Genomic DNA, 24448 nt, shown 5'->3' with positions numbered 1-24448 from the left:
GGGCTGCGGGTGTGTCCGGCCTGTTTCGGGGTGGACGACTGAGCAGTGGTGCTGGAGGGCCGCGGAGTCCGAGGCCCCGCTGAATACCGGGGCTGAATAAGGGGCTGGGGGCTCGGGGGGCCGCGTTTGGGGTGCAGGGACCCCCCCGGGTCACAGACCTCTCCCACGTGCCGCTGCAGGGCGGGGGAAGCACCCCCTCCCGCCCACTGATTGGTCGAACGTCCCTGATTGACGGCCGTCCCGCCCCGATCCGGGGGGGCGGGTGCTTTGCGACGGCGGCGCTTGACGGCGGCGGCGGCACTTGGCGGCGGCGGGGCCGGTGGCGGCGGCGGCGGCGGGTCGGCCATGCTGCTCACCGTGTTCTGCCTGCGCCGCGACCGCAGCGAGCTCACCTTCTCCCTTCAGGTGGACGCCGACTTCGAGCTACAAAACTTCCGGGCTCTCTGCGAGCTGGAGTCCGGTATCCCGGCAGCCGAGAGCCAGGTCAGGCCCCGCCCGCCGACGGGCCCCCTCCTGAGGACCGGGAGAGGGCCCCGTCGTTACCCCCTCCCCTCCCACCCCCGGGGTTGGGGTCCCCTAGGCTGGGAACGACTATGTGTGGTCCCGCCCCGCGAGGTCTGTGGCCGCTCTTCAGCCCCCGGGGCCTCCGCCCCGCTGGATCCCAGAGTTCGGGGGTTATTTGAGGGGGGGGGGAAGGTCCCTTTCCGCGCCGACCTTTCGGGTTTGGGGAAGAAACGCGTCTTTTTCCCCTCAAAATCCTCCTCTTCCCCTCGGGAGAGAGGGCTCCGGGGCCATAATGATTTGATGTCTTCCCGGGGTCCCTCCGGGAGAGGCTCGGTCTCCTCCCGCGGTGGAGCTGAAAGGGAGGAAAAAAATGTCTTTTTAAACTGAGTTTTTAGAGGAATTTGGCGTTTTAATGAGGAAGAATTTGGAGCGAGAGGACTGGAAGTTGGGAGAGCGGGGACGGTGGCAGCCCGTGGCCGCCTCAAACCACAGGGAACGATGCTGAAACGTTCGGGGAAGGGTTTATTTAATCGTATCAGATTCCTGCTGGTGTCTGGGCTGAAAGAGCGGATTGAGGCTTTTTGCCCCTTTTTTTTCATACAGGTGCGTTTGCCTGATTTCCCCCCCAGCAAAACCCCCCCTCCAGCCCGAACTGGGGGCTCGCTTGTCGCAGGCATGCCAAAACACACGGCAGGCTGCGGCGTGGGGGTGGTTCTCATCCGCCTGTCCGTCCGTCTGCGGTTTACTCACTGTTTTGGGTTCAGTCCCGCTTTTCCTTTTTTTTTTTTTTTTTTTTTTTCTCTTTTTTGCAATTTCTACTCATTTATCAGCGGGACGACGCGTTGCTGGACAGGGCGACGTCGGCTCCTTTTCTGAGGGCGCTGGCTGCTTTTGGCAAAGTTTGCGGAGTTTTGTGGTGATCGCTTTTGCTTCCTGAGCCTTTTCCTAGTCTAAATTAATAAAATATTTTCCCAGTTAAGCAAATGTTAGTCAGCGATGGAAAAACTGCTGAAGCGGCAGCCCTTGAGGTGGACGCGTTCCCTCGCCAAGCAGGTTCTGAACCCTTTACTGACGGTGTTTTGCTTTACCTCTGCCTTCAGCGAGCCTTTTACTTTGCGATGAGAGGTTGTTTTGAGAGGGAAGCTGCCTCCAAAGCAGGGGTAGAAAATGAAGGGGAGGTGGATTTTCCTCTAGTGGAAAAAAACCTCTTGATTTTTGGGAGGTAGAAAGTGAGAAATCACCTCGTATAAAGGTTCCCATCTGCTATGCTTTAGCAAACCCCCCACGTCTGTGTCACAGCTGCCAGCAAAGTGCCCAAATTTGCGGCCGGTAAACGGGGGCAACCTCTATGCGTGGGACTCTGCGAGCACTAGGTGGCTTCTATATTTCCAGGCATGTGGAGCATAAACACGTCGTCGTCAGCTTTGTCCCCTTTGCGTCACGGTAACCCGCCAGCTCTGGGTCTATTTTAGGATAATGAGGGGTCACGGACTTTTCTGCTTGTATTTTGCTGGGAGTTCCCTTCCTTTGCAATTAAACTGCTGCGGAGTTCTGCGATTCTATCAGCCACAGGTAATAGGGATCAGCGCTGTGCTTTTTGTAGCCACCTCTGCTCCCCTTCTGCTCACCCATCTGCCATTTATGCATCATCTTGCTTCATTTCACGTTTTCTAGCCATGTTTTTATTTCTTCCTCTACTGTTTCTGCCCAGCATTTGTGAAGTGTTTTGGGGACCTTCAGTGAGGAGAAAGTTATAAAAATACAAGTAATCAGTGAAGCAGCTTGTTTTGTAGAAGGATTTTGCGTGCTTAAACCATCCTCCACGAACAGGCAGTGATACATTTACTAAACTTGGTGGTTGGTGCCGTTTCTCCATAACCAAGGTGTACATTACGTTAAAGATGTCATATTGGCACAAAAGAGAGGATGAATTTAATAGTAAGGGTTGTACAGGGAGGAATCAACCACAGCTGTGTGTGGAGGAGGGTTAATCCCAGACTAATTTTCTGCTGTTTTGTGAAATTAATCCTGCAGTTTGGGGTGGAGGCGAGGAGGGGGCTGCGAGGTTTCTGAGCGAAGCCTGCGGTCGCAAGGCGTGAGATAAGGGGGACGGGTGCTGGCAGGCTGTGGTGATAAGAGCAGCTGGGCGAGGAGAGGAGAAATAATTTGGCTCGCCGCAGTTTTCCTCCACACGTCGAGGAGGTGGCTGCTCTGGAGAGGGGACAGGGAGGCTCTCAGCAGCACCATTATTTCCTTTGTTTCTCTTTCTTTGCGTGCCATGTATCTACTCTCCTTGGCTGTGCGTGGCCGTGCATAGGAAGATTCAACAGGTTTGGATTGATTATGGGTTGCTGGTGGTGTCTAGCACTCTTGATGGGGGTTCCTGGCTCCATAAAGGGGTTCTACCCTGTGGCATCATGAAAAATCCAACCGTCGTGTGGTATTGGCACCTGCGTCCCTGCCCAGGTTGCCTCCAGAAGAGCCCATGCCCAGTACCTGGCCAGCCTACAAGCTCATCTTCTAAAATGTGCTACAAACCAGATAATCAAAACACAGTAAAATTAAATCAGTTTGTTTTAACATCAGAGAGGGATGGGTCAAAAGCACATTAAGCCATGCTGCTAATGGATGTAGAGTGAGTGTTGGGTGCTTAATTCATTGTCTGAGGTGTTAAGGCCAAATGCTCATAAATCCAATCCCAGCAAGATGACAGAGGTAAAACCTCACTTAAACTGATTAACTTGTCTCTTCCAGAGTGTCTGTGCAGGGAAACTGCCATTAAAAGATTTGCGCGTGCAGCTCGGATTTATCACGAGCTTGCTTTCTCCACGGGCAGCAGCGCTGCTGAGCGAGGCCGGCTGGGATGGCCGGCTGGGGCTCTTCCCATCACCACCTAACCTTAATTATGCCAGTAATGTCTTGCAAACCTTCAGAGCAGAGACTGCATGCCTTAATATAGCTTGCAAATAGACGCGTGTTTGCTTTGGAAGGGACCCAGTCTGGTGCAATACCACTGGGGCCGTGAATTGTGTCGTTAATGAGAAGGTAGGAAGCTCGTGCTTGTTTCTAATTGCGTGTGTTTCTCTAATTCTGATGGCTCTGATTGCTGTCATACACAGTTCATCTTATTTTTGCTTCTTCTGCCTTGTCTTACTTTGGCACCACAGCTGACAATGGACCTCCGCTCTTAGAATGTGTTAGTGAGATTCTGTCATATTTCTGAGTGCCTGGAGTAAAGCAGTGAAAGTCTGTAGCATCTTCCAGATAAGAGGGGGAGCAATTGGGTTTTTTTGGATCTTCTTTGTGGATCTGCTACTTGTGGTAGCATCGGGTAGAGCCATAGCTCATCCATGCAAGGACTGCAAAGCTTCTCCCACGCCACTCTGCCAGTCCTGACCTGTGGCATACATGTTGTTGTTGAACCGGCCTTTTCCAGACCCAGAGAGACACGGTCTTGCTAAACTGAGGTGGTAAACGTGAAATTTGATCGTGTGCCCGAGGGGTTCTTCAGCGCTTCTTGCTTTGGACTCCTGCCAGGGGTGGGAGGCTGTTGGACTGATCTGCCGAGCCTCGTTGCGCTCTGATGAAGGCACAGAAACCTTAATATTTAGCAGATACCATTTCTGGGAACTTTTATTTCCGTAAACCACGTTTTTATCTTATTTTTCTTCCCTGTAATTTAGGGCATCTGTAAGTATTACAGATCTAATGTTAATAGAAATGTTCCCATGGTGATTATTCATTTTTTATCTCAATGTGTTTTTATGTTTAATCTGCAGACCCCTTGTTAAGTCAGATTATCATAACAGAAAATGATGTGACTTTGTGTTTTATAGTCAAAAGAAGTTAATTCCCCACCATGGACTGACTGCAGTTTCGGGAGTGGTGTCTTTGGGTGCTGAGCCTTCAAGTCTGGATAGAGTGACATCACTGAAGTAAACTGGAAATCATTGAGCTAATTATTGAGGTCCCTGTAAAACTAGTTATTCTGGGGAGCAGTGTTGTGGGAGAAAGCAGAGATCATAAATATTGGACTGGATCATCCATGGATCTACCCTGACCGACGGTGCCTGCGTGTGTGCAGTCGGTCTGTGGCCAGTCGTTGCTGACTCGGGGGGAGATGACGCTGTAGAAGACAGCTGTGACTTGCGTAATCGTAGAGACTGGATTTTGTAAATGTGTGGCAAACAGCCCTCGTGCAAGGCTTGCTTTCCTTTAATAATCTTGGCCTCTAATTAAGAGAGACCAGCCCTTCTCTGAGCTGCTGGGTTTCAAGAAACCATTGCTGGGTTTTGGTAAGACCAACTCTATGTCATTGTCCAACCACTCGTTGAGGACTTTCTGTGCCTGAGGTAGAGGTGCTTGGCAGGGCCTGCCTGTTCCTGTGGTCATAATTGCATACTTTCCCTTCTGAAGCTTGAGGTGGCTCTGAGAGGATTTAACAGAACACTTTCCTAGAGGAAAAAAAAAAAAAAAGTCGTCAAGATGTTGTCAGCTTTGCCACGCGTGGTGTTTTTCATTGCACTCTCTCCACGAACAGATAGTCTATGCGGAGCGACCTCTAACTGACAACAACAGATCTTTGGCCTCCTATGGCTTGAAAGACGGGGACGTGGTGATTTTGCGACAGAAGGAGACCGTAGAGCCACGGCCCTCCATCCGTTTCCCAGGTGAGAAAGGATTTGTGCTAACTTTTGCTCTGAGCATGCAGTGGTCTCAGTATTTATCAAAAACCAACTCCATGTCGTGTCAGCCTCTTTCAGCACCTCGTTAGGCAAAACACCTAGGGAGGGAGGGTGGCTAAGGATGGGGCAGGGCGCTTTTAAAATTAGCGAAAGGGCTTGTTATTTAATGTGGGTTTTTAATTCCAAGAAAGCAAATACCATTGTACTGTTCTTTTGGGGAAATACAAAGAAATCAAGGAAAAGGACGGGTTCAGAACAGCAGTTTTTGTAAAGGTGTGTTCATTTTCATACGACCACTGGTTCCCTTCCTGCTCGGTGTAATGGCGCAATAATCTGCAGTCTGTGCGGCTCAGGCACGTTAGAAGGCCGCTGTCGATGTGTGCTCTGAATCTGTGTCATGACAAATACCCGGAGAAGCCACGTCTTAAACCCAGTTACACAACCGTGTGTACGTGTGAGACTCCTCCGATGACGTCTGATGGAGCCCTGCTCCTCTGTCCTGCCTTCTGCAGCGATTCCTAGCAAATCTCCATCATAAAATATCGCTGGAAAAGAAGGTACGGCTGGCTCAGAAGGGTGTGGGAGCATTGCTTGAGGTCTTCATCCTCCTGCCTCAGCTGGAGGATGGGTACCTGCAATGCAGGTCTGCAGAAATGTTAGTTGGGTGGTTTTTTTTTTTTTTTTTTTTTAAATCCAATTGATTCAGAGGTGCCTTAGAGACTCTGGGTTTTGCCTTGTGATCCCTCTGTGTGGTATTCACATTTGCGAAGCTGGAAATAACTAGTCTGCAATTCATTAAGTGCATTTCAGGGGATAAAAAAATGGGCCAGATAGAAGGCTAGACTAGTTACATAAATAGGTGCTAGCATTCCTAACCCAGTAACCTGTGTGCATGACTGTTCACAGAATCCAGTCTGATACCGTAGAATTAAGAGCAGCTCATCCTTCCTGTGGTTTTTTCCCCAGCATTTTTCAAGAATTGCAAACATGAAGTGCCGACACCTCTTTTTCCCCCCCCCCCCCCCCCAAGGTCTGCCAAGGATAGACTTCAGCAGCATCGCTGTTCCTGGGACATCCACTCAGCAGCATCAGCCGCCAGCGCAGCGTCCTCGCCCGTCGCCTCCCGATGCACCTTCGTTCCCTCAGGGTTTGGACAATCCGGCGCTGCTCCGGGAGATGTTGCTTGCGAATCCCCACGAGCTGTCCCTGCTGAAGGAGCGCAATCCGCCCTTGGCGGAAGCGTTGCTCAGTGGAGACCTTGGTAAGTTGGGGTTTTTAATTTCCAGGAGGTGGTTTTAAATCTTGTTTGAACTCAGTTCTACTAAAAGGCAGCCACAGGTTTTTAACTAGCTGGGATGTTCGCTGCCAACTCATTGATGGGGCTGATAAAAGGTGCCAGCTGGGAGTATGCAAGGCAGAGTTCTCTCCTAACAAGATTGTTTCTGGCAAGTTGGGCATATGTCCCCTGCTTGGCTTCTTTAATATCTTCTATCCCCTACTTTGAAATGTCAGATGCACAGATAAGTTGAGCTTCTCTGAAGACAAGTGGCTCAGCTCCTGATTTTTATGCTAAGATGCTCCAAATGCACGTTTTCCAGTAATGGTGTTTGTGTTTGCTGCATCCCAGAGCCCACTGAGACCTCAGCAGAGAGCTGTAAACCCAGCTCTGTCCATAATGGCTAGCTGCTGGGAAGGGAGAGGAAGAGAACAAGTGAATAGGGAGCTTTTTCAATAGGAATGGTTATAAATGTTTAAGTTTTTGTTAATCTTGAAAGTGTTTACGTATTTTGGGTACAGCTGAAGCCTAGGACCAAATCTTTCACTTCCTCTGCAGGACAGTGGCTGGTTTTGGTCCCTCATTCTTCTTGTGATGAAAGCTTTGAACGCTGGTGTCCTTTCAGTATGAAAACAGGGTGGTGTTTGGGGCATCAGCAGATGTGCTTCTGAACCTTTGCAAGATGTTTAGTTAGGAAGTAAATCCGGTTGAGTTTGGGGCAAGGAATGAAGAGGGAGGAGCTTCTATCAGGAGACTTTTTTTTCTACTTTGAAGGTTACCTCCTAGGGATGTGTCTCTGTCAAAGGAAGCTAGAAAGGAACTTGCATGGAAGTTGTCAGCCTATTTCATTTTCTAATTCTGGTTTTAGTTCATGTCCAGAGTTAAAACTGTGTGCTTTGTGCTCTCGAGCTTCTTCACGCTTCTTGCAAGCGCTGCGTCCATAGTGCAGGTGTTTTTCCCATCACCTTGAGGGGATGTGCTGCTGTTGGCAGAAGAAACAGGAGGTTAAGCCCAAGACACCCAGAACTGGCTCCTCTGCTGATCTGTCTTGTGCACTTAAACTTTGACTCCAGTGTGCATTTTTAGTCCCAAATCACTGCAGTGGGCTGTCAGAAGGAAGTGGTTTGATCCGGTTATGCTCTCATCGTTCTGTACTGCTACTGTCAGTATTTGGGCACAGATCCATTTCAGCTCTGGCTCTGATGCCCAAATATACCCACGGATACGTGCCGTGTGACTGTGCTGGATGCACCACAAGCACTTTAGAGGGCACCTGCTGTATAGAAGCCTAACTTAAAACAAACAAGAAAACATACCCAGTGCTGTCCTGAACATGAACAGCCTTTAAGCCAGAGAGCTTCTTCATGGGAACTGCATTTCTGGATTAGAAAACCCACAACCTTCTGTGTTTACGCAACTTAATTTATTGCCAAGTCCTTTTGGGAATGTATGTGATCACATCCAAGTAGTAAAAAATAACCAGGGGCCATCCAAAAAGTGGGGATCTAAAAACTGTGTTCTTAAATACATGAGGTGGGTGTCCTGCCTAGGACCTCTTGATTTCAGTGGTAGGCACTCAGCTTCAGGGATTAGGATGTATCTGCCCGTGTTCCTTGAGTTTAAAGTAAGTTTTGTTGTTAGCCTTTTTACGTCTTACAATTTTGTGTTTGCTCTTTGCTGGATCTACAGGCTGTTATTTTACTGGGGATTGCTGAGTGTAAAACGTGATAGATTTTGCAAGCTGTTCTTGTAGCTGGGCCATCTTACTGAGAGCTATGAAATCTCACTTCTATCTCTGAAGCTTTTTCAAAATATACATGCACTCAAGCTTCTCATTTGAATGGTGTAAGTTCTGTAGCCTGGATTTCTGCTTCGGGTCTCATCTGCTGCTTTTGCAGATGGGTTTTTTGGCGTATTGTGTAGGCAATTTTTGCTGCAATAGAAGAATTAATTCCTGTTTTAAAGGCAGCTCTTTGTTTTAAATATTGTTGTCCTCGTGTTTTTTCCATTTTTCTTCCGTATAGAAATGTATGTGCAAAGAAATTGAGTTTGATTGTGCTGAGTTTGGGTAGCAGACGGAAGGGGAAGGAGCTCTGTACAGTTGCCTTTCATCTCAGTGGGTTCCCAAGTTTACCACCGATCCTTTGAGGTCCATCCGTGCTGCCTTCAGATTAAGCCTTTTGTGCTTGTGCTGCTGAGTCTACCCCTGAGTGCATGCTGGCATAAAAAGAAGCATTTGCTGTGCCAGAACTTGATTTGTAAGAGTAATTTCCAGTAAAAAGCATTTCTGTATCTCCTTGTTACTGCAGAGAAATTCACCAGGGTGTTGCTGGAGCAACAGCAGGACCGAGCCCGGCGGGAGCAGGAGAGGATCCGACTCTATTCAGCTGACCCTTTTGATCTGGAGGCACAGGCTAAGATAGAAGAGGACATAAGGTAGCAAACCAAAGCCACTTGCAGGCTTTGAAGGTCTTCACGGTGTTTTTATGCAGAGGGTGCTTCCATCCATGGTGCTTTTTCCTTGGGGGATGCAAGGAGTGTGTTTAGATCCTGCCTTAAGACACACATTTGCTTGCAGGGTGATGCTCCAAGTGGTTGGGATTCAGGGACACACAGGCACACCCCATCCGTCAGATGTGTCTGGCTGAGCACAGGTGATGAGGTGGCAGCACCACTGTCCGTGCTTGTGATGTCCCAGTGCTAAGCTGGATCCCTCTGAAACAGGAGCACTTGTGGAAAGCACTTAGTGAGATCCTCTTGAGAGGTGGCACTTGGGTGCCTCGGGCGTGTTTTGAACCAGAGGACTGGGCCTGTGTTAGTCTCTGAGCTGAGCTCTCTGGACAGCAACGTGATGTCCTTTTCCCCAGCTGCCTTCGAGATTCAGTTTTGTGTACTGCTAATTATTCTGTCTCTCTGGCTAATTCCAGACTCTGAACATCACTGCTGTCAGAAGTGATGTTCTGTAGAAATATGTTCTGCCCGTCAGCGCTCGCTCCCTCTTGCTGTCTTCCAGATGTAATTGCATTGGGCTGAGGCTTGATTTCTTAAATTGAGTGATAAAACCTTGAGTCAGAACATGACTGGTGGTTTTTTTTCCCTGATAAAGAAATGTCTTTCTGATACAAGCTCATAGTTGGTCATAACCAAAATTCATTTGTGATAAGAGTCATTTTTGCATTATGACTGACAAAGTGTTGGTGCCAGATAAATGCTTAGCTTAGCAATGCAGAAAAATATACTTATGTGAGAGCAAAGCATGTGGCTTGGAGGCACAGGAACACTTTCCTTCCTCCATAGGTGAGCTGGCAGATAAAGGTGATGTTGGCAGGTAAAGGTCCAAGGCTGGGCAGCTGGTGGGGAGCAGTTTGGGCATCTTGCAGTCCCCAGATTTCACCCCTCACTTAGCTTTTCTGAACTCCTTGCTTAAATAGATGTGCTCTGCCCCAGATTGTCTGGAAGCTGTTGCAAGCATCGTATTTTTTGAGACGTGTCTCTCTGTCCTTCAAGTATATTTTAGGTGGAGAGAGTGTCAAGCACAGAGGAAACAGAATAATGGATTTGACAAGAAAACAAACTGAAGGTTAACCACTGTATATCCAATTTAAGCTTAAATAATAGAAGACAGGACAATGTGTGGCTCTTTTTTCCATGAGTATATGCACTGGGACCAGCAGCTCTGGTTCCCAAGCGAGCCAGGTCCCAGATGCCATTAGCTGATTCCTGCCCCCACCAAGAAACCATGTCTACCCATCTTGTCATGGGAAGGCTACCACAGGACAGAAGATGGGTGAGAGAGGAGCTTGGAGTTCTCCCCTTCCCCTGCTGAGGAAGAAAAATGAAATGGCATCAAAATTGGAAGGCCTTTTCCCTTTTTTGGTAGGTAAAGCTATTTCAGATGCAGTCGCTACGGATACCCATCACTTCCAAGATGACTGTAGGGGCTGTGATGGGCTTCTTGAAGAGCGTTTCTTCTGTAGGCTTGAATTTGCACCAAGGGCTGTGCTCATGGTGGTGTTCTCGCTGCCGTTTTGCTCACCTCCCTCCCTTCCTATGCCTGGAAAAGGAAAGATACCAGGGAAACGTTGGAGGATTTTAATGTTCAGCTGCTGTGTGGGATTCCAGCATTGTAGCTACTGGCAACATCTTCATCGTGTGCCCTCAGTGCTTTATTTTAGGGTGACTAATAAATACGCCGGTTTTTTGCTCGCAAGTTCTCCAGGTTAACTCTGTGGTGACAGGTTTCTGTTGCAAACAGAAGGTCATCTGGTGCTGCAGTGTGAGTTAGGCATGAGTTGGAAGGAGCAGTCTCCATGCTGCTGGGGAGTGACTTGGTGTCTCTGGATTAAGCCAAGATGATTATGACCAATCCCTCTGCTAAGAAGCCTGTGTTTAGCTAACAAACAGTCTTTGTTGTGGTTGAAACATGCTGTTTCTAAGGTGAGCTGCAGCGGGTGGGATTACCAGGTCTGTTTGTAAGTCAGAGGGATGCTCGTAAGGTCTGGCTGACGGAAGGTCTGATTTTTCTCTCTCTTCTCCATTAAATTCAGACAACAAAACATTGAAGAAAATATGACAATAGCAATGGAAGAGGCCCCCGAGAGCTTTGGGCAGGTGGTGATGCTGTATATTAACTGCAAAGTCAATGGACATCCAGTGAAAGCCTTTGTTGACTCAGGTGAATTGCCCCTGTTTTCATCTCTTTCTCTGCACTCTCGTTTCCCTCAATGAGAGAGACTAAATGTTCTGGAACTTTTGCCCAAAAACTCCATAATAAAGCACTGCACCTAGTTAAAACCTGAAAACAGGCTGAGCATTAAGGCAAACAGAGCAAACTGCTGTGCGAAGCAGCTCGCGTGAGTGCTTGGACACCCCAGATCAAGGCTCCTGTGAGAATTTCTGAGGCTGTGATGGTGCCACATGTGTGTCTTATCTCCATTTACAGATGGGGGGATTTCACATGCCTTTAATGCTGTGCTTCCCACCCACAGCCTTAAAGGGAGAGTACTTGGGGTTATTCCAGCTCTACAGTAATGGATACTTTACTGTCAGTGCTGATCTGAGTGTACACAGTGAATTCAGCGCCCTGGGATTCACAGGAAGCCTTTATTCCCTAATGCAGTAGCCTGATGCAGGCTGGTTGGTTTCCCAGCTGCTGAGTGCAAGATCTTAAGCCCTTCCGGGAGAGAGTTTTAATTTGTGATGAACTGCCAGGATTTAACATGAATTCTGTTGCTGGTAGGTGCCCAGATGACCATCATGAGCCAAGCTTGTGCTGAAAGGTGCAACATAATGAGGCTGGTAGATCGGCGGTGGGCTGGCATTGCTAAAGGTGTAGGGACACAGAAAATAATTGGCAGAGTGCACTTAGGTAAGTGCTGGCATTCTTCTTGGGGCAGCTTTAGCAGCAATTGGACTGCATTTTCCCCAGTCTTGGCACTGAGGAGTATCTGGTTTAATGCTGTAATTGTTAGAAACTCCCACAGAGTAAAATAAAAGTGCATCTGCAGTATGGCTCAGACACAGTAGCCTGGCTTCTGTCTCATTTAATGCTTTTTAAAATGGAATTACCTTAACACTTTTCAGTGAGGGAATCCTCAGCTCCTGCAGATGTAGAGGATGTGTTCACTCTGGTTGCAAGAAACAGGGTTAATGTGAAATAGCAGGATCTTTCCTGTTTGGGGTGGGACTGTTGGGCAGTATGAGTTGCTTAGGAAGGGTTCCAGTGCAGTGGAGTGTTTCGGAAGAGAAGACTGTGTGTGCTGTTGCGCAGGCTTTCTGGATGAGAGAAGGTTGTGCTTATTTTCTGTAAAATCAATTTTCTTCACTGCTGTTGCTTCTTAGACTTGTGCTCTCTTGAGCTCTACACAGATGCTCTAGCTTGGAGGGTCAGATAAGCAGGACTTAAGGCTCTAGAGCAGGTCAGCTGTTAAAATAATTAACTTCTTGAGATCTAGGCAGGCCTGGGGCTTGCATAGGGCTCGATTTTCTGTGACCAAATCAGTACATCAGAGCTCTGGTTTCAGATTTCCCCAGCATGTTTGGGCAGACCTTTCCCAGGAGGTGAAAGAGCAGAAAGTAGATTTGTTGCACTGCAGTGTTGCAAGGTGGTGACTTTTCTCCTCTGCGTTTCAGCTCAGGTCCAGATTGAAGGGGATTTCCTGGCGTGCTCTTTCTCAATCCTTGAAGAGCAGCCCATGGACATGCTTCTAGGACTGGATATGCTAAAGAGGCATCAGGTATCAACACCTCTTTTGAAACAGTTACTGGCTCTTCCAAGTTAAGTGCCAAGTGCAACGTAGGTGCCTTGCCGGTGTATTTATAGGATTTTTCGGGGGGGAGTTGGTAGTGGATCTTCCAGCCAGTTAGGAAAGTACATACACCATGGATAGCTGTAGGGTGTCTGGCTGCTCCCAGAAGTTTTTTGCTCTCGTCAACGATGCACGGAGCTTTCCACTGAATGATTTATTTCAAATCAAGTCATACAGAGCCCCTTGCTTATAACTGGTGCTCTTGGCCCCCTTTGCTTAGCTGCTGTGAGCTGTTGCCGTTGGAAATGCATTGTTTAACTTGTTTTTTCCTCCTTCTCTGGGAATTGACTGGCTCGTACACAGGCCCCTGATGTCTCGATGCTCTTTCGCAGTGTTCGATTGATCTCAAGAAGAATGTACTAGTGATTGGCACGACTGGCTCGCAGACCACTTTCCTCCCAGAAGGAGAACTCCCAGAGTGTGCCCGGCTGGCGTATGGGGCCGGGCGGGAAGACATGCGGCCAGAGGAGATTGCAGACCAGGAACTAGCAGAAGCAATACAGAAGTCTGTAGAGGAAGCAGGTACCAGGAAGAGCCCTGTTGAAATATTAATCTGCATAGTTTTCTTGCTGTGTATCAGGATGTCTGTCAGCAGTCTCCCTTCTCAGCTCCCAGGAGATACATTCTAATGCAGCATCAGCGAGTAAATGGTGGAGAGAAAGGGGCTTTATTCTTCCTCGTGGCCTCTTAACTGCACTTCTCCCTTCCTGTACAGCAAAATTTGTCTGCATGAAGGCATTCGGGGGTGCTTGCTGTTTAATTTGTGCTCTCCTTGCAACTTCCTGCCTGCTCTGGTTTCTCGGCCTTCGGAGGTGTGGAGATAAATGGCTGTTTGGCACCTGTTCACCTGGGTCGAGTTGTAGTGCCTAGGCAGGGACGTGGTTCGGTTGTGTGATATTTTAGCAGCCTTGTGTAGGACAGCTTTGTGGAGGCTCCCACAAATCCTGTTCTTAATAGCTGCAGCATATAAAAATAGAGAAGCTGTAGCAGTAAGTACAAATCTCTGGACAAAAGTTCATGGCAATTTTTAGAAATAGTACTATTTCAGCATTTTTTCCTTAGAATGGTGCTTGTGCCTTTGGAAGGTGAATTGCTTCTTTTACTGAAGGTTACTGTTGCTCCAAATTTGAAAAGAAGCAGCTGAATTCACATCCTAATGTAGATCATCAGCCTTAAATGTGATCTGCAAAGAGAATTTTCACCCTCCCCACAGTTTCGCTCCCTGCCTCTGGAATCCATAAGCTGCACAAATGCAGACTGACTGGGCTATGGAAGATTTTGGTAGCTGAAAAATTTAGTTAAGTGGTGATGCCAAAATAGCTGAAAGCTGAGCTACGAGCCAAACTGTCTGAAACTCAGATTTTCTGTTTAACTCCTCCCTTAACTTCAGTATATGCCTTTGATTAAAAGAAAGCTCATTACTTCTTTCCCCGCTATTACAGTGAAGCTGCGAATACCTCACAAAGTGTATTCCTTAAGCCTTTTCCAAAACTTTTAAAGATAACATTTTATATGCAAGTGTTTTACAGAGACATTTGAGTTTTACTGCTGCTTTTCCCTCTGAAAGCATGCAGTAAGATTCTGCTTCCCACACACATGCAAAACTCTTTGCCAGGTCACGTTTAAGCTGATAAAGTTGATTTCTTCAACATTTTTATCGCTAACTTTTTAAGACTCTAGCATGCCCATATTTAAGATTGGCGTCCAATAACCAGATTTAACTATATATCTCTGTGTGTGTATATAATCAGTTGTAATGCACTGAAATTTTTCTCTGACGCTTCCCAATTCCTGCTTGATAGTCCAAAGGGTAAGCAGTGACCTTCTTGCAAGTAATGAAGCTCTTTAAATTAAGGGGAGCATGGGACTGCACTTACTGGTCCCTTTGACCAATTTTCTTCCATTTTAAGAATATAAGTTTTCCAGAGATGTAAACACCTTCAGAGGAAGGCTTGGCTTTAGTGAATTAGGAAGAAATGTTTTATATGTTTGACTTTCAAAGCCAAATTCGAATGCTTGTTAAGTCGCAGCAAGTAGAGAGAAACACAGACATAGATTTGACCTTGCCCTTCTCAGGTTTTGACATCACAAAATGTTAGAATTGGTAGTTTGGGCTCATGTCTCTTCACGTAACCTGTCAGAGACAATGTACAACTGTAAATGTTAGTTCTTTTCCTGTAAAAACTTTGAGTCTGATGCAGCCTGGGTTGGTTTCTACAGTATCTCTCCATTTCGGATGAGATGTTGTAGACACCACAGTTGGTTGGACTTAGTTCTCTGCTAAAACGGTCTAATAAAAGCAAACCTCTCAGCCCAAAATATATGAATCTTTATAATAAAAGCATTTTAGTCAAGTGCTTTAAAATAAAATTGTCTAAAATGACTTAAAGCTGCTTATGTACCATTACAGTTCTAAAGACCATGTGGCTTTGTTCAGACTAATCGGCAGTCTACCATTTTCCATTGATGCTGAGCCCTAGAGGAATGTAAAAGATTTATGAGAATAGAAAAATCCATTTTGTATGTTCACTTAATGCTTGTAGAACACACATGCACAAAACTAAGGTAGGTCTTAGATTGACTATAAGTCTTAGACATATTACAAGCCTCTGGCCCACAGGCATTTGTTAGCTGTATCCTAAGGTGTCAGAATATTAATGTATACCCTCTTCCTCTCTTCCAAAACTATTAGCTGCTGCTAGATGGTACCAGGAAAACCAAGTGAAAAAACCAGGAAACTGGAGAGGAAGAGAATGTAATGTAGGACAAGGAAGCTCAGCTCCCTGGAAGGCCTGTGTTCTTTCATAACAGCTTGAATTTTTGCTGCCTTCTGGTAGATGGTACAACAGAAATCGCTGCGTACATCTGTAAGCTATTACAGTTCTCGTTCTGAATGCACCTGGATTATTCTTGAGCTTTATTTAATCCCCTGAAGCCCACTTTAGCAAGCCTCATGATTTCTGTCAGCTGACTTGCTGGTGTTTCAACACCTACAGCCAGGCAGCTGAGGTGGTAGTGGAGTCCTCCTATGTTTTACTGTCATCTAGATCCTCCACACCTGCTTCATTTAGTTCTGAGAGCCTGCTCTTTTCTGCCAGTATGCAGTGTTCCTCACCACCACTGGGAAACTCAGTGATTACAGAGGTTTTACAAAACTGGCAGCAAAACTGCAACTGCTTTAGGAGGAAGCATATTCAGGTAGTTTATCCCATACGCAGCTTTTCACCCAGACAGCCTCGATACAAAAAAGGCACTGCCACCACATGTGCAACTCGGGCTCTTGCTAATATAGAGAGGAATTTTTCCACTTTGTGGTGAAGAGTTTGTACCCGGTGTTAGCTGGATCGATATGCTTGATGGGGCTGGGATGCAGCTGCTGCAGATGCCCCTGGAGGAGCGTGACAGTGGGTCTCAGAAGGGTGACGCTGAGGAGTGCTTGGCAGAATAGCAGCTACTTCTGCTGTCTTAAATGACTGCAAATCCCGGATGTGTTTGACAGATCAGACCCTTATTAGTGATCCACTGAGTCAAAAGACAGTTCTGCTTCCTCTCTAAAGGACTGGCTTGGGAGCTGAGAGCGTGAATAATCCTACCGTGTAGAAACAGAAAAAGATCCCTCCAGTTTGCATCCGTATCCTGAAGCCTCTTTGCACCCTTATGAACGATGAGCAGTCTGAAAATCTGCAAGACAATTCTGGCTTTTTAACACTCCCAACAGCTCCATGTTGTTGTAGCTACATTAAGACCAGATGTGCGGCCAACAGAAGGCTTTGCTCTGTGCAACAGCTGCTGTATTTTATACCGAAATGTATTGATCAGACGCGTGGTATCGCAGCACATAGTGCACCGTTTTTATTTAATGGAGAATAAAAGGAACAAGTAGCTGAGGTGGAAAAGGCAGATTTTGTCAGTGTTGTGGAAGTTGGAGATCCTGGCTGAACTTGTGAGCACGGTCAGCTGTCCCCCAGTACCCCTGGGCATCTGTAAAAAGCGAAGGACTTAAGGTAAAACAGTGGTATATGTTTAAGACTGCTAAGTTTGGAGGCCTTTGGGAAGGGAAAGAGAACTAATGCAACAAATCACACAGCGCAAAATCTGTGTATCTGACACTGGGCAGAGTAGGGCTTTAATGGAAGAACAGGCACTCTGACAGCAAAGGTCATGTTCGTTATTTAACGAGAGCGTGAGAGCTGATACACTGGCAAGATAAGTTCACTTATTCAGTCTCTCCCGATGACTAGAGCCAGTGTTTGGTGCTACTAATACAGATTTGCAATTTGCCTGTTCTCCATGTGGGGAAGGAAGCAGTGAGACTTCTGGCTGTCTCTTCCTTGGCTTTACTCTTCCCAGCCTTTTGGGGCCTGCTGCCTTTCACCCTAGGATATTTACACTTCCCTTTTGCAGTAAGCGGGTGTTTGCTCACCTTCTCTTGCCTGTGATGGCACTGCTGGGAGAACAGTCCAAGAATTGTGTTGCCTTCTCAGTTCTCATTTCCCTGAAAGGTGCCTCCTGGATATCTTCAGCCTTATGGAAAACAAACTAGTACAGTGCCAGATACATGCTTTGTGCTGCCTGTATTTTATCAAGTGTGTAGTATCACCCACAGACTGCTGTGCAGCATAGATAGTACAGAACAGCCTTTAAATTGTTCTCCAGCAGTCACTTTTGTCTTGATGTAACGAGTTTCCCAGGCAGAACTCCTTCTGGAAGGCAGTGAACGTGAGGAGCTCCTGCTGCCTGCACGCTGTCTTGATGGACAGTTGGGAGGGGAGCTGCAAGGTTGCAGGACTATAATCATGCATGTGGTGTGCTCTGAATGCTAACACGAGTTTGGTGTGTTTGTTTCCTAATCCAAACAGAACGTCAGAAGCCTTGATGCATGTAGTGTGTGTTTACTGCAGCTGGAGTGGGCCACAGACCAGGTATTTATAGCCATTGGTTTATAAGTTTTCGCTACGACAGTGAAAACAATCATTCTCCGGGGTCCTGACTACTTCTTTTTTTCTGTCTTCTGTTAGAGAATAGTGACAAAGAAACTACCTCACTGGAAATGCCCTCATTACCAGCTTCTGATGGGTTTCAAAATCCAGTCCAGTCTTCAGGACTCAATTCCAAGATCTGTAATCCCACAAATCAATTACTTGATCGTTCTGTCTCTGCCCCTGCTTCAATTTGCTCATCCAAATCTAGCCTTGCAGAGCCCATTGATCCTAGAGCCGTCAAGTCTTTTGAGTCTTCAACTGAATGCCAGATAACCCCAGAAAAAGAACATCCTCTCTTATTACAGCATCTTTCCAATAACGCTTCCTTGGCAAATAACGACCCTTCTCCCCAGACAGGCAAGGTAACCTGTCGCAATCCAGCTTGCCTTTCACAGAAGACACTCAAAGAAACATTTATTGCTGACAGTTTAAAGGAATGTAATGCTAAAGAACAAGACCATGGTCAGGGGCATCCTTTGGAAGTGACAAAAGAAGACAGCTTGGCTGACGCTGCTGCTAAGCACAGGCAAAATAAAGATGTACGTCTGTCTTCAGAACAGGCGGAACAGGAGCAAAAGCACGAGCTTCCCACAGACCATCAGACACGTAAAGAACCAGAAAAAGAACATCTGGAGAAGCAGACTGAGACAACTGACCCAGAACCTCCTTGCCATGTTGATGGGTTTGAGAAATCTATTGTGGAAGAAGCCAATCAGCCAGAAAATCCTCCTACGGAAACGAGAGGAGATGGACAGGAGAAGGTGGGTCTTGCCTGCATGAAAGGGTGTTTCCAAATGTCAGCCTCCTGTAGCTGTGTGCATATGGAAGCCTGCATGGAAATAGATGTAGTTGAGCAGTCTGCAGCTGAAGTGCACAGCTCAGCAAGCGAACAGAAGCGGCAGGCTGAGATCAGAAGTGTATCTGACCTGAACTCGGGTGCCTTTTCCATGGAGGTGGAGTCGCTGAAGTCTGCGTCCTCCATGAGTGAGCCAACTTCCACCGGTAGTGTCCCGCAGTCTGAAAGCACTAGTGAAATTCCTGCAAAGTGTAATGAGCTGTCTGATTTAGCAGCTGAAGGCAGCTCTTCCCCCTCCAGCATCCATCAGCTGGATGTGGATCCAGGAAGACCTTCAGAAGAGTCATGTTTCTCTCTAGCATCAGCCTTGAAAGAGCTTCACAAACTTTTGATAATCAGTCGGAAAGGAGAATGTAAAGTCCTTGCCTCTGAAGAAGTCTCTCAGCTGGAAGTGGTTCACAGAGGGCCAGCAGCACAGCAGAAGGGGCTTTCTGAAGATGAGCAGAAAGGCTCAGATCCAGCCAGCCAGGAACAGAGTTGTTCCTTCTGTGATGTGAAGTCTGAAGGTGGAAGAGCAGAGGGGAAACAGCCTTGTGATTCTGTCAAAGAAAACATCAGCGCTGGGTCTGTCGGTCACGTGCAGTCAGCTCTTGGAGAAGGAGCTTTAGAGATTCACAGGTTTTCAGGTAAGAGTAATTTGGTTGTGGTGAATCCTCCAGCGTCATCTGACCAGCAGCAGGTCTCTGAGCAGGTGGAGGTTTTGGCAGAAGGTTCTCAGAGTCCAACTGGTTCAACTTTGGAGCAGAACGCATCTGTTCCCTCCGCACCTGCTTTGGATGAAGGTGCGCTTCAAGGTGCTCAGAGCCTGGTCACAGGAGCACCTGGGAGAAGCAGCGGTTCTGCTCCTGAAGCTCCGTGGCCTTTGGGAGGGTCTGAGGAGCCACGGCTGAGCCCACCAGCTGGCTACACGGGACTTACCTCGGGTGCTTCTCCTCCACCACCTGCTTTCCCCGCGGCTGACGTGGATCGCATCCTCGGCGCCGGTTTTACCGCGCGGGAAGCTCTTGAGGCTTTGGAACAAGCGAATGGAAACGCGGATCTTGCTCTTCTCATTTTGCTAGCCAAGAGTATCGTCGTTCCTACGTAACTGTGGAAGAGGTAGCTGACTGGGGTGTCTTTTCTTTTAAAGGACGTATCTAAATTATACATCATAATGTACAAGCAGAAGGTTGAGCCAGATTTGTTAGTTATTTGCAGCCAAAGTTACTTGTCTCTTCTGTTTCACCCATTAGATTTGGCCTTCTAAAAGAAAGAAAACATCCTAGCGTTGTGTGGACAGGATAGCTTTTAATTATGCCTACTGGATGAAAATTAATGTTTTTATTTAACTGTACAATTTTAGAATAAGCTCCAATGTTATGAATAAAAAGCAGAAGCCATTAAGATCACCGCCCTGTCCAGCACAAAGCAGGTTGTGAAGTGAATTGCCCGTGTGCACGGGACAGGAGGTGCACGCTGAGTTCAGTGTGGCGCAGACGCGAGACAGCGCTTGTCCAAACGGACTTTGGGGATTTATTTCAGCTCTTCTGCGCTTTGTAACCCAATGTCCATCTGTGACGCTGATGAAACTATTACGGCAGCTACTAAAGGTATGTAGATGCCTACAGACGTGTAACACTTTGCAAGAGGAGTGAGGGGTGGAAGGGAGGGCTGGTTTTTGGAAGCGTGTGATGCCTGTTTTTGCCAAACCCTTTTACGCTCTTGGGCCAGTGTGTTCCAGTTTACAACGTCGGGGATAGAAGAAGGGAAGAGATAGAATTTGGTGCTACCAAAACTTAAGAGACGTTTTAACTTATTTGCAGATGTGCTGGTATTAATTGTAGGTGGGGGGAGCGGGGAGGGAAAAGGAGTATTTTACTTTTTTTTTTTTTTTAGCCTTGCCCACATCACGTTTCCCCCAAACAAAAGAACAAGCTCAACCGCTTTAAGGCAAAACCTTAAGGATGAAATTGTTTAACAAACCAACCGTATGTTACGGCTCTTAATCCCCCTCTGCCTGGGGAGGAATGAACTGTTTCAGTAGATGCATTCTCTATGCACCAAGCAGGGGCATGATCAGAAGAATGAAAAAATCTGCTTTGCACTCGTTTATCTGGATGTTTGGGGATGGTCAGCCTCTCAGCTGTGGAAATGCAAACTGCAGAAAGTCTGTAGTGGCTGGTGGGGTACTAATTTAATACCTCTTAAAGAGTGAGGGCTCCCCAATAGGGTTTATGAAACAAATGCACTGACGTGGCTTCTGCATTATAACCATCGTGGCCTTCTGGGAAGTCCCTGGTGAGTCATGAGTCACCTGCACGATGAGGGCTCACCCAGGCTATGCTGTAGGAAGCCTTTTCCAGATGCTTTTTTTTGGGGATGAACTACTTTGTAATGCTGTGCAAAGCCCCAAAACACTGCTGGGGCTGGGGAAGGGAAAGTGTGGCTGAAACATAATACCAAATTTTAAGTAGGAACTTTTACTTAGTCCCGCTTGCAAATCTCAGAAGTGGCTTTGTGTCAGGTGTTCATCCTGAACTTTCTGCTTTGAGCTAAACCTGAAGTGATGGGTCAGCAGCGGCTGGAAACATGTTTTTCATGGCTTTTATTTGTTGTTACCATTGTCTCAGGCCTGTGTTCCTGGTGTTTTGTTTTCCCTGTCGATTAGCAGTTTTGCCTACATGTATGCTAGGCTTTTTTCACGCAGGGTGGCATTTAAAAACAACACAAATTTGGTTTCATCTGTGAACTTGCAGGAGTTGCAGATGTCAGCGAGCAGTGGTTGTATACAGTTGGGCAGCCAGGAGATCCTTTAGAATAACAAAGAGCTTTAAGACATTCCTCTGTCTGTTGAATGGAGCTTTTTGCATGACCTGTGAACATACCAGCTAGGCCTGGGGCTCCCAGACAGGTTTAGCTCGTGTCCCACTAGTGTCCCACTAGTTGTGATGCCGGCAGCCGGCGTTGTTCCGTGTGTATGGAGGAAGCAGTGCTTGGCTGTTGGGAACCCCTTGCCAGAGCAGCATTGAGTAATTCACCTGAGGCTCTGTTCAAAATGAGTTACTGAGGCAAGACTACAGCTTTATGATCTTTACTCGGCAGGTGGTAAGTTACCCCCACTGAAGTTTGGGGGTTTTTTTAATATTCTCCTTGCAATGAGCACCTCAAATCAGCAAAAGCCCCCTCTGTGAAGGGTAACGCTTGGGTTACACAGGAGTACAGTGTCATCAGATCTCTCTCTAGAAGCCTTAGGAAATAGGATATATTAGACCCATTCCCATCTGCATCTGGTTCACTATCGAAAGCAGCAACAAGAGTGAGGCCCCCCAGCTCTTGGCTTCAGAGCATCCGCAGCCTAAAGGGCCGAATCTGCTCCCGGTTCCCGCCCCGGGGCTCAGTGAGGTTGTCCCAGGAGCAAGGTCCCCGTCTGTGCGCAGGTACAGGCTGTGGGCTGCCCCTCTTGGACGCACGAGAGCTGAATTTACGCCCTTAGCCTGCGGGTTCATCTACTGCCAGCTTGTTGAAGCATCAGATGTTAGCCATTCAATGTTATACCCTTTTCGTATTTACATTTTATGTTTTTAGAAGCAATTGCTAATAGCTAGACAAAGTGCTGCTGCTTTGCACCAAACTGGTTAAAGGCTCTAGTTTTATGGCCACATTTACTTAGACTGCATATACAGAATTTATGCTATAAAAGCTTTAGAGCATCAGCCAATTTGCTTCAATGCTCAGTTTTATTCTTTGTCAAATACAATTTTTGAAATCTGCCCTTCTGCCAAAGCTGTACTAAAGCATTTATCAATAGTGCTAGAATTTCCTGGGTAACTTTCTCTGAACTGCTAGAAACAAAGCCTGACCCCCAACTGACAAATACTTGTAAAACTATTTTATCAAATTGGTCCAAGCCTGGTGATTTAAATCTCTTCATTTCAGAGCCTTGCGTTGAGTGAATGTCTATGTGCTGCTAAATTAGAGAATAATTTTTTTAGGGGCAGGATTTATGTTGGAGAAAATTGGGGCAGTGGTTAGTATTTAAGGTTAAAAAAGTGTAGGAGAACATGTATTTAGCGAATGCTGTCTAAAAGTTGTCTGCTGTTTTAATGTGCACATGTGTCCTCTCTGCTGTCTGCACACATCCTTTGCTCAGCCTTTAGCAATCCTTTAACTGGTCTCTGCTCACCTGGCCCCCAGGGTGGGAATGCTTCTATTTCAGCAGGGATGGCAGACTGCTACAGCTTGTTGGCTAGAGTAAGGGATAAAGTTAATGCCAAAAGCTGTTTGGGTTTCCAAGAAGCCGTGTACCCTGGCCTAAAAAAAGGCTCTTCACTCTCTTCCCCCTCCTCATTCATCACAGCTCCAATGTACTAATGTCACATCAGCTTAGCAAAATTATTTCAGTATGAAAAGTCCATCTATTGAGAATAAAGCAACACTAGGAAGCTGCTTTATAAAGATGCCGACGCCTGTGGGGACCCTTGTGGGTCTGTAGAGCTTGTTTCTGGGTGTTTCCTGAAGGCACTGTGGTCACGTACCTTGCTGTTGGTTTCTGAGGTGTGTTCTTTTAAAGATACTGAAAGAATTTACTCGGCCCCTGGCTGAACGCGTGTTTCTGTACATGAGGCTTTAGGTGAGTTTAGAGGTGATGTTTAGTGAAATACTGACATCTGAAAGTGTTGGGCACAGATAATTCTGACAAGAGGAGGAAATATTTCCTGGTGATGGTCCCTGGCATGTTTACCTGCTGCTGAACAGAGCTGAGCTACGCTGTGTTATCGTGACAATCTCTGCCTTGTTGCTACGTATGTTCAACTTTCTACGTAGACACTTGGTCTCCAGGACTGTTAACCTTGTGCCTCCTAGATATGTTCCCTTCTTTCTGTGTTTGTCTCTCCCTCTTGCTGTCTCCTTTCCTCAAAAGTAGCAATATTTAAGTGTACTTGCTGAGTGCGTAACTTCCAGATAAGTTTTCTTTAAAACACTATGCCATTTACAAATGAAAGGAGGAGCAGATCCTAGAGGTTTCTTCACCAGACTTGGACTTCTTGCCAAATGGCTCCCCAGAACTCTAATGTGAATTCAAAGAGGAGAAATGAAGAGGTGTTTTTGCCTGCCTCTCTCGGAGTCAGCTTGGGAAATGGGGTCGGTTTCATGTACATCATTCCCTTCTGAAGCGTTCAAGAGATTTCTTCCTGCACTGTGTAGACGAGGCTTAGTCTGTGATCCAAATGCGTAGCAGTTTGGGTTACTCTTTGACTGATGCTTTTTAGCTTAAGAGTTTTACAAACTCACTTAAGGAACTTGAGGGAATCAATACTCAGGAATCCTAAAAGCTGGTTGCATTTCTGTCATTTACTCTTCTGGGCTGAACATACTGCGGTTGTCCTTGCAGGTGGCTGAAGGGAGGAGTGGTTGTGTCATCAGAGAATGGGATGTGGTTCTGCCCAAAGTAATACACACTTGATTCTTTCTTTTGATTATTTTTTTTTTAATATTGGGGGACTGTTTATCAACAAAATTGATGTGTAAAAAAAAAAAAAAAATTTGATATTTAAAAAAAATGAATAAACACTTTATCATAATGTTGCTTGATTGGTCTGTCTGTATTTCTGAGGTCAGCATTTCTGCACTCCAGTCCTTCTCTGGCTTTTCTTCCAAAGCCAATAGAATTTCCATAACATAAATGTTGCCATTTTGAACATAATGAGTAGAAATCTGTTGCTAAAATGATTCCAGTTGGCAGGGCCTGAGAACAGACATGAGAAATTAATGTATTGGGGATGGGCTATTGAATCTCTCAGGCAGGGCTTGAAAGTGGAAGAGCATTAGAGTACAACACAAAACGTAACACTTGGCTG

The 24448-nt window shown here is 46.6% G+C and overlaps 1 protein-coding gene across 3 annotated transcripts; it reads left to right on the top strand.

Annotated features, from left to right (window-relative positions):
* Positions 1–306: 306 nt before the first annotated feature.
* DDI2 (DNA damage inducible 1 homolog 2) lies at positions 307–24172 on the top strand. 3 transcript variants are annotated; one of them, XM_074925074.1, is made up of 10 exons: positions 307–483; positions 5045–5174; positions 6220–6450; positions 8775–8901; positions 11013–11140; positions 11705–11833; positions 12598–12701; positions 13106–13295; positions 17633–17695; positions 17792–17926. In XM_074925074.1, exons 1-9 carry the CDS (start codon positions 346–348, stop codon positions 17647–17649), a joined length of 1194 nt encoding a protein of 397 aa, XP_074781175.1. In that variant the 5' UTR covers positions 307–345; the 3' UTR covers positions 17650–17695; positions 17792–17926. The 3 variants fall into 3 exon arrangements, with proteins under 3 accessions (XP_074781175.1, XP_074781172.1, XP_074781173.1); XM_074925071.1 differs by lacking the exon at positions 17633–17695 and having other exon boundaries at positions 17792–24172; XM_074925072.1 differs by lacking the exons at positions 17633–17695; positions 17792–17926 and adding an exon at positions 15466–16106.
* Positions 24173–24448: the final 276 nt, after the last annotated feature.

Source organism: Athene noctua, chromosome 22, assembly GCF_965140245.1.
Source record: "Athene noctua chromosome 22, bAthNoc1.hap1.1, whole genome shotgun sequence".
NCBI lineage: Eukaryota > Metazoa > Chordata > Aves > Strigiformes > Strigidae > Athene > Athene noctua.
Note: the sequence above shows the minus strand (reverse complement) of the source record. Positions and strands in the feature narration are given on the sequence as shown.